The sequence below is a fragment of the Colobus angolensis genome, unplaced genomic scaffold (genome assembly GCF_000951035.1).
Source record: "Colobus angolensis palliatus isolate OR3802 unplaced genomic scaffold, Cang.pa_1.0 Scaffold166, whole genome shotgun sequence".
Lineage (NCBI taxonomy): Eukaryota > Metazoa > Chordata > Mammalia > Primates > Cercopithecidae > Colobus > Colobus angolensis.
In genome coordinates this window covers 2,464,242-2,478,725 of record NW_012114777.1, presented here as the reverse complement: position 1 = coordinate 2,478,725, position 14,484 = coordinate 2,464,242, and the positions used below count along the sequence as shown (strand labels likewise).

General features: G+C 36.2%; 1 protein-coding gene across 1 annotated transcript in view; it reads left to right on the top strand.

Moving 5' to 3' along the window:
• Positions 1-14,484, top strand: part of LOC105508712 (lipoxygenase homology domain-containing protein 1-like) — a 272,465-nt gene that overhangs the window by 223,361 nt on the left and 34,620 nt on the right. The window contains exon 12 of the mRNA XM_011937618.1: positions 9,111-9,177. Coding sequence (XP_011793008.1) covers positions 9,111-9,177 — 67 coding nt within the window. The remainder of the gene's footprint in view (positions 1-9,110; positions 9,178-14,484) is intronic.

The following is a 14,484-nucleotide window of genomic DNA, read 5'->3' as shown; positions in this document are numbered from 1 at the left end:
AAAAAAAAAAAAAAAATTCTTTTAACTAAGTGACAATAGTGACACAACCTATCAAAACCCCTGGGATACAGCAAAAGTGGTGCTAAGAGGAAAGTTCATAGCATTAAATGCCTGTATCAAAAAATCTAAAAGAGCACAAAATAGACAATCTAAGGTCACTCCTCAAGGAACTAGAGAAACAAGAACAAACCAAATCCAAACCAGCAGAAGAAAAGAAATAGCAAAGATCAGAGCAGAGCTAAATGAAATTGAAACAAACAAACAAAAAACACAAAAGGTAAATGAAACAAAAAGCTGGTTATTTGAAAAGATACATTAAATTGATAGGCCATTAGCAAGATTAACTAAGAAAAAAAGAGAGAAGGTCCAAATAAGCTCAATTAGAAATAAAATGGGAGATATTACAACCCATACAATAGAAATACAAAATATCATTCAAGGCTGCTATGAACACCTTTACATGCATAAACTAGAAAAGCTAGAAGAGATGGCTAAATTCCTGGAAATATACAACCCTTCTATATTAAAGTGGGGAGATACTGAAACTCTAAACAGACCAGTAACAAGCAGTGAAATTGAAATGGTAATTTAAAAATTGCCAACAACAACAAAAAGTCAGGGACCAGAAGGATTCACAGCTGAATTCTATCAGACATTCAAAGAAGAATTGGTACCAATCCTATTGACACTATTCCAAAAGATAGGGGAAGAAGGAATCCTCCCTAAATTGTGCTGTGAAGCCAGTATCACCCTAATACCAAAACTCGGAAAGGGCATAACAAAAATAGAAAACTACAGACCAATATCTCTGATGAACATAGATACAAAAATCCTCAACAAAATACTAGCTGAGTCCAATAGCATATCAAAAAGGTAATCCTTCGTGATCAAGTGGGTTTCATGCCAGGGATGCAGGGGTGGTTTAACATGCACAATTTAATAAATGTAATATACCACATAAACAGAATTAAAAACAAAAATCACGTGATCATCTCAATAGACGCAGAAAAAGCATTTGACAAAATCCAGCATCCCTTTATGATTAAAACCCCTAGCAAAATTGGCATAGAAGAGACATATCTTAATGTAATAAAAGCCATCTATGATAAACCCACAACCAACCATATACTGAATGGGGAAAAGTTGAAAGCATTCCCCCTAGGAACTGCAGCAAGACAAGGATGCCCACTTTTACCTCTTCTATTCAATATAGTACTTGGAAGTCTTAGCCAGAGCAATCAGACAAAAGAAAGAAATAAATAACATCTAAATCAGTAAAGAGGAAGTCAAACTGTCGCTACTTGTTGATAACATGATCGTATACCTAGAAAACGGTAAAGACTCATCCAAAAATTTCCTAGAACTGGTAAATGAATTCAGCAAAGTTTCAGGATACAAAATTAATGCACACAAATCAGTAGCCCAACAGCATCAACAAATACATCAACAGTGACCAAGCTAAGAATAAAATCAAGAACTCAATCCCTTTTACAATAGGTGCAAAACAAACAAACAAACAAAAAACAACGACAGCACTTAGGAATATACCCAACCAAGGAGGTGAAACACCTCTACGAGGAAAACTACAAAACACTGCTGAAAGAAGTAATAGATGACACAAACAGATGGAAACACGTTTTATGTTCATGGATAGGTAGAATCAATATTGTGAAAATGACCATACTGCCAAAACAATCTACAAATTCAATGTAATTCACATCAAAATAACATAATCATTCTTTACAGAACTAGAAAAAAAATCCTAAAATTCATACGGAACAACAACAAAAAAAGCCTGCATAGCCAAAGCAAGACTAAGCCAAAAGAACAAATCTGGAGGCATTACATTACCCTACTTCAAACTACACTATAACACAAGGCCACAGTCACCAAAACAGCATGGTATTGGTATAAAAATAGGCACATAGACCAATGAAACAGAATAGACAACCCAGAAATAAAGCTAAATACTTACAGTTGACTGATCTTTAGTAAAGCAAACAAAAACAAAAAGTGGGGAAAGGACACCCTATTCCACAAGTGGTGCTGGGATAATTGGCTAACCACATGCAGAAGAATGAAACTGGATCCTCTTCTCTCACCCTATATAAAAATCAACTCAAGATGGATCAAAGACTTAAATCTAAGACCTGAAACCATAAAAATTCTAGAATACAACATTGGAAAAACCCTTCTAGACTTTGGCCTAGGCAAAGACTTCATGACCAAGAACCCAAAGCAAATGCAACAAAAACAAAGATAAATAGATAGGACTTAATTAAACTAAAAAGCTTTTGCATAGCAAAAGAAATAATCAGCAGAGAAAACAGACAACTCACAGAGTGGGAGAAAATCTTTGCAATGTCAACATCTGACAATGGACTAATATCCAGAATCTACAAGGCACTCAAAGAAATCAGCAAGAAAATAACAAAAAATTCCATCAAAATGTGGGCTAAGGACATGAATAGACAATTTTCAAAAGAAGATATACAAATGACCAAGAAACATATGAAAACATACTAAACATCACTAATGATCAGGCAAATGCAAATCAAAATTACAATGCCTCACTCCTGCAAAAATGGCCATAATTAAAAATTTTTAAAAATGGTAGATGTTGACATGGATGTGGTGAAAAGGAAACACTTCTACACTGCTGGTGGGAATGTAAACTAGTACAACCACTAAGAAAAATAGTGTGGAGATTCCTTAAATAACTAAAAGTAGAATTACCATTTGGTCCAGCAATCCCACTCCTGGGTATCTGCCCAGAGGAAAATAAGTCATTATACAAAAGATACTTACACACACATGTTTATAGCAGCTCAATTTGCAACTGCAAAAATATGGAACCATTCCAAATGCCCATCAATCAAAGAGTGGATAAAGAAAATGTTATATATATACACATACACACACACATATATATACATATATACACACACACATACCATGGAATATTACTCAGCTGTAAAAAGAAACTAATGGCATTTGCAGAAATCTGGGTGGAATTGGAGACCATTATTATCAGTAAAGTAACTGAGAAATGGAAAACCAAACATTGTATGTTTTCACTCACAAGTGGGAGCTAAGCTATAAGGACACAAAGCCACAAGAAGGATACAATAGACTTTGGGGACTCAGAAGAAATGCTGGGAATGAGGTGAGGTTTAAAAACTACACATTGGACACAGTGTGCACTGCTCTGGTGATGGGTGCACCAAAATCTCGAACTTCACTACTAAAGAACTTATTCATGTAACCAAACACCACTTGTTCCCCAAAAATCTATTGAAATAATTTAAAAAAAAGTATAGATCAATAAACTTTATGAATAGAAAAAAATACAAAATTATGCTTAAATATGTAGAGAGTAACACTGTTTTCACAGATGAGATGACTTAATATTCATATTAATTTAAGAATAGCTATGATTTTAATAAAACACCAAGAAGACTATCCATCTATCTTTCTCTTTTTCTTCCTCCTTTCTTCTGATTTCTCCCTCCCTCCCTTCCTTCTTTCTTTCTGTTTTACTTTCTTTTCTCTTTGTAGAACTTGGCCAGTTGATCCTAGAATTTTTGCAAAGTAATCAAAGACCAAAGAATAGCTAAGACAATATTGGAGAATATCTGAGAAGAACCCTCCCAGACAGCAACATGCATTTTAAAGCTTAGTAGTTAAGGCCCACGGTATAGACTCAGGTTTAACAAAAAAGAATGAGGCAAAATAAAGGGCTGAACATAAACCCAGGAATGTGACAGAAGTGGCATCATAAATCAGCGGTTGTGGATGAATTTTCAACAAGTGGGACTTGATTATCAATACTTAGAAAAAGATAAAATCTGATCACTACCTAACACCTGTCAAATTCAGCAAGTGGATGTCCATTAGCCTATGGTTGTCACCTTATTTATACTATGAGTTTCTCTACAACAAACTTAGTACCTAAAAATGTATAAGTTATAATCGAACTTAGTGCCTAAAAACATAAAAGCCTAATTTAAGAAAATACTTTTTGTAACAAATAACTGGGTTTCTGCTAATCACAAACAGCCAACCTTCAATCAATCACAGGTAGCAAACTCATCACACTGTGCCCAAATAACGGAAATGCCTAGCTGTGGCCAATCAGGTGATTTCTCTGTTTTGTTTCTGAGCTTTTATAAGCTCTCCACTCACATCTCTGGGAAGAATTATCTTAACTTCTTCTGGTTCTGAGTGCTGTTCAATTCATGAATCATTCTTTTCTCAAATAAACTCTGTTAAATTTCATTTATCTAAAGCTTTTCTTTTAACAACCTATATACCAAAATCACACTTCTGTGAAATACTAAAATGTGAAAAATAAAAATTCAGAACTATTAGAAGAAAATATAATAGAATATTTATACTTATTGTAAGGAGAGATAACTTAATCAAGACACAAAAATTTTAATGAATAGACATATTAAAATAAAATCTTCTGTATAATAAAATAGAACATAGTTGAATTGAAAACATAAACCCCTGAGAACAGATACTTGCAATTTATATAGATGAAATATTACTCTGCAGGTTAAACTTACACAATTCATACAGCAAATAAGATATTAGTATCCTCATAGGAAAAAATGAAAACCCTGATGGGCAAATGGTTCACAGAAGAAGAAAACCAAGTTCAAGCACTGAGGAGGTATTTTTCAGTCTTGATACCGAACTTATAGAACAGGTAAGACCCTAGGACAAATAAGAAAGGAAAATGAGGATGATGGAAGACAAATATTGAAGTAACTGGCATTGTGACATAGGTTAGTTAGGGAATGAAACGAAACCAGCACAACTGATTAAGGCTAATTGAAAAGAATTAAGGAGATAACTACTGTGAATAAGTGGGTGTAGAGGTAGTGAGGAAATGAGCAGCCAGCTCTGTTTGGCCCATAATGAGAGAATGAATGCTTATCGCTTAAGATTTCAGAGGTTTGAGATCCCTTACGATGACCAAGCCCAGACAGAGTTTGTCCATAAAGGCAGTAAGTGAAGATGAGTGAAGGTCATTGGGCAAGAGAAGATCAAGACATTGTGGATGGGTCCACAGAACACTGGAATTGCTGGAATGAGAGACAGATTTGGCATAAAGACAGTAGCGCTTAAAAATTCACCATTTTATTTAACTCCAGTTTAATTTCCATTATAAACTAGTAATGGAAAAATAAGAATGTAAAATCTTTGTCTTTGACAGATTAAAATCATCCTGTGTATTGACCACTAAGTTAATCTAATTAGAAAACTGAGTTATTCTACTTCCCTTACAAAAAATAATGTAAAAATATCAGTCTCTTTATTTGGAGGAGATAGAACATTGGTAATAATCCAGCAACTCTCACCCTAAGACTAGTGGATCTTCATACATTTTCTCTTTATCCTCTATAAAGTGCTTGATTACTAATTGATCATCTATAATTCTGAAGAAAAATATCTCCAGGAAAAACATTACTTTTCTTCCTTCCTCATATATCCTGCTCATGATAAGATTAAGTGGTTACCCAAGTTTTGGTTTCCTTCGGTACACTTTGCATGCTGTTCTCAACTCCCGAGACTTAAAAATCAATTCTAAATCATTCTCTGTGGCCCTATGAGTTCATGCTGGCTGCATGCTGAGTATTTAAAGGCTGTAATAATTGATGGGGCTTCTAGTTTTCCTTTAAGATACACTACCTCTCTTCTTCCACAAGCTCTCATGTGTCATCTTACTTAGTTATGTATGTTCCAACAGCTGACAAGCAATGATATGCTTAGTGGAACTTTAAACAGAGCATGGATGCTTTTGAAAACACTGTATATCATTGACAGCAGCTGTGCTTAAAATTACTCAGTACCTCTTACAGCAGTGGCATTCAGAGGACCTGGCTGAGACTTGGGGTACCTGAATTCCCATCCTGGCTGGTCACTCACCAGCTCTGCAACCAGGGACAACTCAGACTCCCTGCCCTTCAGTTTCTCCATCTATTAAAGGTTCCTAAAACCTTCAAAAATAAGAGGGCTATTTGAATTGTGTCAGTGTTGTATTTTTAAGAAGTTAAAGGAAATCAATACAAGTCAGATGCATGCAAAAATATTCACAAGCTGCCAAAAAGGGGAGTAAAAGACACATTTGAAATCAATTGGTGCACTAAATGTTGCATTGTTCATTCAGCATTCCCGGGGTGCTTGTTTTAATCACAGGTGGATGCTTTCAGAGTTGGAATAGTGCAGCCAGTCAGGCTGCAGTAGTCCACATTGCATCCTGGATTTTTAAAAAGGCACAGTGTTTTAAAACAAAATAAACTGCAGCAGCTGGGCACAGTGGCTCACGCCTGTAATCCCAGCACTTTGGGAGGCTGAGGTGGGCGGATCCCCTGAGGTCAGGAGTTTGAGACCAGTCTGGCCAACATAGTGAAACCCCATCTCTACTAAAAGTAAAAAAAATTAGCCGGCTGTGGTGGTGGGCGCCTGCTTCTTGGGAGGCTGAGGCAGGAGAATTGCTTGAACCTGGGAGGTGGAGGTTGCAGTGAGCTGAGATCACTCCACTGCACTCCAGCCTGGGCGACAGAGTGAGATTTCATGTTAAAAATAAATAAATAAATAAATAATAATTAACTGCAGGCCTACCACACCACTTTGTGATAGGTTAAACACATCAGGGACATTTAATAAGGAGCTACTATTTTAACTTCTTGTATTATTCCCAATTAATCCTGTATTGATTTTCAGTAACAAGCAGAATTTAATTATCTCTCTAAAATAGTGAAATAAAAACAACGTATTAAGATAGAACTGCATTCATGTCTATGATTTTCAATGTGTCTAATCCTTATTATTATTGTCATTTTATTTGTTTATTTATTTGAGACAGAGTTTCCCTCTTGTTGCCCAGGCTGGCATGCAATGGCACAATCTCAGCTCACTGCAACCTCCACCTCCCAGGTTCAAGAGATTCTCTTGCCTCAGCCTCCAGAGTAGCTGGGATTACAGGTGCCTGCCACCATAGCCAGCTAATTTTTTAAAAATTTTTAGTAGAAATGGAGTTTCACCATGTTGGTCAGGCTGGTCTCGAACTCTTGACCTCAGGTGATCTGCCTGCCTCAGTCTCCCAAAGTGCTGGATACTAACAGGCGTGAGCCACTGCATGTGGCCTATTGTCATTTAAAATAAATCTTTATCTTCCTTAGAGAAAGTAATAAAAGTTCTAGGCCTACTAGTAGGTTTTCATGTAGTATTACTGGGTTTATTACAATTAACCTCTGTTTCTCAAAGCAAGTATTTGCATAAGGGTGGGGGAATAGTAATTTCCAAAGAGTTATATTGATTTCAAGGATCTTGTAAATTAGGAGGTTTGAGGTTACATTCTTATTCTTAACATACTTCCTTATCAGAAGGCATCAGTGTTCACTGAAAAAAGAGAAATGAACATTCAAAGTGTTCACTCCTGAATGACAAACCAGGAAGGGAGAAATATGGTGGTAATGGCTGCAATTTTCAAACTGCTTGTTATACTTTCCAGAATTTCAGACTGCAGCCTGCCTACATTTTAAATCATGAGATACAAAAGACTGAATCCCTGAAGAAAATATTATTTCCATGTATTAGTTTCTATTTCAATTTAAAAGTAGCTCAGCGTGTTCAGATTGGTGTCCAAATATAAACGGGTGTGTAATCTCAACACACGCTGCCACTCGAAAACACTTACTTTGCACAACATCAAGAAGAGCACTCTGCCTCATCCTGACTGAATACTATAAAATATAAATCAAAATACTATTTGAACCTACTTCAGCAGTATTTAGAATGAAATTCTAATTTATTTATCATCAAAATCCAATAGTGATTGGAACACTATGAGCAAGAAACATACTTGGTATCTCCCATACGTCTTAATACTACTTGGCACTCAAGAAATTTTTGTATAAATGAATCTTCATTCACGGTTTTACGATGCATGTTAATATATCCCGTAAAACACCCAAAGGCGAGGAAAACAGGGGATGTAGAATCTCATTCTTCCTGAGAATTACCTTACAATTTTCACCTATAAAAGCCAAATAAAACATTAGCTCGGAGGTTTTGTGGATGCGACCTGTGAAATTCTCCCCTCCTCTGCTGTAACTCCGTATCTTCCATGGCATTCCTCTGCTTTAATTCTGGTCTGCACATTAGCTATCAACATAAGAAGGTGTTTACAAAAAGGATTGATTCAACAGTAAAAAGAACTTTGAGACATGATTTTATTAATGCACAGGCCCAGGAACGTGACACAGAAAAGCCTGTGGGTAGAGATCAGCAAGCGATGCTTCCATTGTCATCCAAGTGCTCCTTTCTAATTGTTCATTCATATCACAGGACATTAGTCAATTTCTGTCTCTTGGGAGCGTGCTTTCTTGCCAATTAAACAATAAACCCTAAGCCTGTTTGTATGCCTTGGTCACCCTGGGTACAGTGATATCCCACGTGAATAAAATGTATCACTATTTATCCAGACTGAAATATCGAGATGATCATGCTACTCCATTTTCAGAATCTAGCTTTCTCTTTCAGGTACTCACTGTGGCTCTTGACTTTAATAATATAGTCATTCTCCTAGGGATCACAAACAGTAAGGTGGATCATAAGCATTTTTTCAAAGAATGTGATTAATTTTGAAAAGTATGCATTTATTTTTGCCAGCAATTTTTTTTTTTTTTTGACTCATCTAGTTCTTGGCATTTACCTCTAGGATTTTGGCAGACAATGTCATTTTCTATCCAGAGAAATAGATGCTTCTTTTTCCTGACTGTGTGTATTTTGAAAATCAGACTTGATTATTTACGGTCTAATGTAAAGAATCTCTCTCCCTGTTGGGATTTCCATGAGACGGGGTCAGCGATAGTAGCCATTGACCATCATTCAACTTTATGGTAACCACATCAAATTTTTAGTAAGGCTGCATAAAATCTGCTTCTTACATGTTTTTATTTTCATATATTGTGTTTCCTTTGTATGGCTCTTTTCAAATGTGTCATGGTGCACATATTTTTGATATAATACTATTCTATATTAAAAATGGAAGGCTTTGAAGTTATAGTTTTACTTTTTAATTTTCCTATTTTAAGTGCGTAAATGGAGCGGTATATCCAATGCAACTGTTCAGAATTCTGTGTGGCTTATCCGGAAAGGAGGGTGATTGTTCTCTCACAAAGCGTAGACCTCAAGTAGGGTGGCCCAAGCCTCCATAAAGCCACTGCATCTCCACCTTCTCTCTAGTTCTTGGTTCTACCACCTTTAGGGTGAGAACCACAATCTTGCACTCTGAAGAAAGATGCTATTTCTCTGCCATCATCAGTTTCAAGCAGAAAGAAGGGAAAGAAAGGGAAAAGAGGAGAAAGTGGCTATGCCAGCTAGTCTGCTCCCATTCAGAAGCCTCCCCAGTAGCCCTGCTCCCACAAAAATCCTCAACTTGCAAAGGAGGTCAGGGTATGTAAATATTTACCTGCACATATTACCACCCCAAGCAAACTCAGGTGATATAGGAAAATAAAAGTAAGTAGGCAACAAGCAGTCAACTGATATATCTAGAAACACTAAATAAATTTAGAATGGACAATCAGTAAAGTATATCAGTGGATGCATCTTGATAAATCTTTTATCTTTTGCAATAAAGAAGATCTAAGTAAATGGAAAGTGATGATAAACATGCTGCAGCTATAAAATTGTTTTGTGTTGATGAGAGTGAAGTGTTGACTGGGAAAATGAGTCAACTGCATGCAGTCATGTGCTCTTTTCCAGACCCTTGGCATTCCAATCAGCTATGCTGAGATGCACACCTTTGTTATCTGCATGTGAGGTCGGGGCAACCCATTGAAATGTGGCACTGAATACTGCAGGTTATTTAGACCAAAATTATGGATTGGTTACCCCTAGCATTTATAGTGACTAAAATCATAGAAATTCTTGATTATGCCCTTGCTTGTTTATACATGTAAACCACTCACTTTTTGCCCAGCATCCCTTGTTCCCATAATATAATTATAAACTACTAATACATTGTTTCTTTACCAAGCAAAATAAATAAGTAAATAAATAAATAACTTCAGAGTCATAAAAAAATTTTGCAGAAGAAATAAATGTCTTTAGGGACTTGCGACCAGCTGCTGATACCCAGAAGTCTGGTTACTCAAGATGTTATCCAAGACTAAAAACACACAGACTTTCCCCTCAGCTCCCAGAAACTGAAACTCCCCCTCCCTTACTCCCTAGCCACATGAAAACTTCCTGCTTCATCACTTTATTAAAATGTATCAGAGAGGTCTTACTCTCACACCTTCTAGCTCTGACCAAATCAAATAAACCTTTCTCTATCTCTAAGCACCATGTCTCAGTGTTTGACTTCAATCACGCATCAAATACATAAACTTAAATTTGGGGTTCTATGACAATTTTAGAAAAATAAACTGCCTGAGTTGGGGCAGAGTTTCTTTTTCATTTGTTTTTCTTCTTTTTTTTGTAGCTTATTTAGCATGTTAATTATCATTAGAATGTTAAGGGTGTAATTTTTTGAAGAACTGTCATAATGTTTTCAGGAAAAAACATGTTCTCCTTTATATATTTCAACCAGGTGATTGGTTCCTGGTGAAACTGTCATAAAGAAAGGCCAAACCTCTACCTTCTCTCACAGAAAGTCATATCAATCTAGTTATTTCAGTCTCAATATTTATTTATTTATTTGACTTAACTAGGGAAAAAAGTGGCAGTTTCTCTTATAAAACCAAATTTCCAACTACAGCGTAAATTTACCTAATTGTCCAGGACTACCAGAAACTTTCAAGACACATAGATAAAGCCATACAAATTTTATGTATTTTTTTCCCACATTTGTGTGCTTATTATTTACATAAGTTTGTTTAAACCTATTTCATCAAATAGCTTGTTATAAAAACTTCTTTTATATATTCCATCTTATAAAATGTTGATTATTTTCTATCTCCTAATGAAAATAAATTCATGATTATTTCATACAATGAAAATGAAAAACAAATTTCTATGTTGATTTGAAAGTGTGTGAGAGAATTCTTTTTCAGAATTGTTGTAGGGAAATGGAGCAAAAAAGAGTGAAGCAGCTGAACTGGATGATGCCAGAAAAGCTACTCATTCTCTCTGCCTCAGTTTCCTTATCTGTCGTGCTTTGCTCATGGAGTGGAGTGAGAAGAAACTGTTTTCTAGGGTGCCTGGCGGAGAGACTGGCACTGGAAAGTACCTGGCGGCCATTAGCATCTTCGTTTGTCTGAGCCTGCCCTTCCCAACGCTCCATAAATTGCCCTGTGTTCTTGGACCCACTCACACTTTATTCCCTACACTAATCTCTACTCCAACCCCGACCAGCTTCCAGATGCTTTGTTGATGTGCTGTGTTCACTGTTAATGCGACTCCCCATCTCGTCAGCTCCCATTCCTCTCCCCTCTATTTATCCAGAATGCATTCCTCTCTCAGGGCGCCTGCAAGACCCACTCCTGCCCAAGAGTTCCTCCCATGATCTTGTGCACATGCCCTTTTTACCCGTTGCAGAACTCTCATAACACAATATCTTTACCACGTGTTTTGGTACTTAAATGCTGGCAGTGAGGTTTAAAGTGCTGCAGCAAATATACAATGCAATATGAAGGAGAAAAACCCTTTATGTAACAAAATTCCTCTGCATTGCCTCCTATGAACAATATTTACATACGTAAATAATTATTATTTCAAACTTTAGGACTAAACAGACACCTGAAGTGATAAACAAGGGGAGCCCATGAATCCCTGTGCCATGTGGCAGTCCTGTGGTGAGTGACAGACTCTGTTGGAATGAGATGAGAATCTACTGCACAAAAAATTAATAATTTGAAAAAGGACTCATACTTGATAGCTTTATTTTAAAAATATTAATTTAAATCTCATGTTAGGTTATTGAGAGAATTTGAAAGAGTTCACTGAAACAGATAAGAAAGCACAGTGTTAGATCGCTGCCCACGGTGGTGTGATTTGCCATTTTAACCCAGACAGATAAAAAAGTAACATAATCAAGAGATGTAGAAGGAAACCTGTGGTCGGAACACTTGGAATGACTTCTCAGACATTTGGGTTTGTAGCAAAACCAGAATTATCTAAGAAAACTTATTTTGCAACATTCTGCCAAATCCCAAATGCCAGAGAATCTTGGCAGACTCCTTGATAATTCAGTCTAGCTCTCAAAATCATTTTCCAGAGACCAGGTTTTGTGATGCTACATGCAACAGTGTTAAAAGGAAGCAAAACTGCTCAGATACCACCCTTTTTTAGAAAAATGCTAGCAACCAAATATGCTTTGAATTCCACTACGGGAAGATTCTTGTTGATAATGCCTTTCTATTCACTTCGGTTTTGTGTCATTTCATAGTTACAAGTTGAGGGTATGGTGCTATAATTAAAGTTTCTTTTCTATTACTTCGCCTATGTTGAAGAGGGAAATTAGGCTACAGAAAATGCTGTTAAGTATTGCATATTGATTTGTTACATTTAAATGAATACATGTAGCATATCATTAATAGATCAGAGCCTTTAAGGAGTACCTTGCATTTCCTTCTTTTACAATATTTTAATTTTTATTGACAGTGAAATGAAATTAATCGCTCTAATCAATGTAATAGAAGATCTTCATGTAGCTGAATTTCACTGTTTCATAGGTAAGGGGTTAAAGATCTAAGGAATACAGGAATTTTTAAATTTTATGTTGGGACCAAATCTAAAAATATGATTCAGTAACTTTAGAGTTAATTTGGAAATGTCATGTGAGCTTAGGACTTCGAAAATAACTTATTTTCTAGCAATCTCACTAAAATGGCCTATTTTTTGACCAGTAGCAGTACTCATGTGAAATCATCCAATATACAACCTTCTTTGGGGTTATTTTCCAGATAAGGAACCCATTTCTTTCAGAGTAGCTAATTCCATTTTGAGGAACAGGACAGAACCCAAAGGCTCTTGGAATATCTTGCTATTGCAAGTAAGCAAAGACTTTTTAAAATGTCTAAGGTAATACTGAAAGGACAAAAAGCCAGCTGAAAGCTGCTGCACTTCTCGAAGATGTGCATATTGAGCACCAGTATTTTCTTAAGTGATTATCATCAATGGTAGCAAGTTGAGTCTGTGTCTATGAAAAGCCAAAGACTCATAATGATACTCAAATAGAGAAGAGTTTAAAGTCTGTAACTGCAGGTTTTAATGCAATGGAAGGGAATATAAGAGGACACTCATTTTAATGAACTTTAATTAGGCATTGACACATTTTGAGTGTTTGATTGTTTCTCTCAAGTATATATTGGTTTATAAAGTACTGATATATATTTTTCTTTCCCTGCAAGTAGAAATGTCAAGACAGAAAACTTTGAGTCATCTGATTGGTTGTGGAGAAAGAAAAACTGCCTTAAGAATAAAAAGAACAAATGATATCCTGGTGGTCAACACCATAACAGGGTGGAAGGAGTCCCACAGTGAGTGGCAAACTGATAGATAAGCCATATGTCATACAAGACACTGTACACATAAATCACTGCACAGACTCATTCCCTCTGTCTCATCTGTTGAGAGACAAAAATCTCAAGATTAAAAAAAAATCCCACTAATTATAACTAAATACTAATAAGACATATATCAATTTGCAATATTGGTGACCCATCGGGTCAATATAAGATATTGACGTGGCTATGAATTGTGAAACTTGAAAGTACATCACTTTTTGAGACAGAAAGTTAAGAAGGATATCCAGGAATTGAACTCAGCTCTGCACCAAGCAGACCTAATATACATGTACAGAACTCTCCAGCCCAAATCAACAGAATATACATTCTTCTCAGCACCATATCGCACTTATTCCAAAATTGATCACATAGTTGGAAGTAAAGCACTCCTCAGCAAATGTAAAAGAACAGAAATTATCACCAACTGTCTCTCAGACCACAGTGCAATCAAACTAGAACTCAGGATTAAGAAACTCACTCAAAACCGCTCAACTACATGGAAACTGAACAACCTGCTCCTGAATGACTACCGGGTACATAATGAAATGCAGGCAGAAATAAAGATGTTCTTTCAAACTAATGAGAACAAAGACACAACATACCAGAATATCTGGGACACGTTTAAAGCAGCGTGTACAGGGAGGTTTACAGCACTAAATGTCCACAAGAGAAATCAGGAAAGATCTAAAATCAACACCCTAACATCAAAATTTAAAGAACTAGAGAAGCTAGAGCAAACAGATTCGAAAGCTAGCAGAAGGCAAGAAATAACTAAGATCAGAGCAGACCTCAAGGAGATAGAGACACAAAAAAAACCCTTCAAAACATCCTTGAATCCAGGAGTTATTTTTTTGAAAAGATCAACAAAATGGATAAGACCGCCGGCAAGACTAATAAAGAAAAGAGAGAAGAATCAGATAGATGCAATGAAAAATGATAAAGGGGATATCACCAC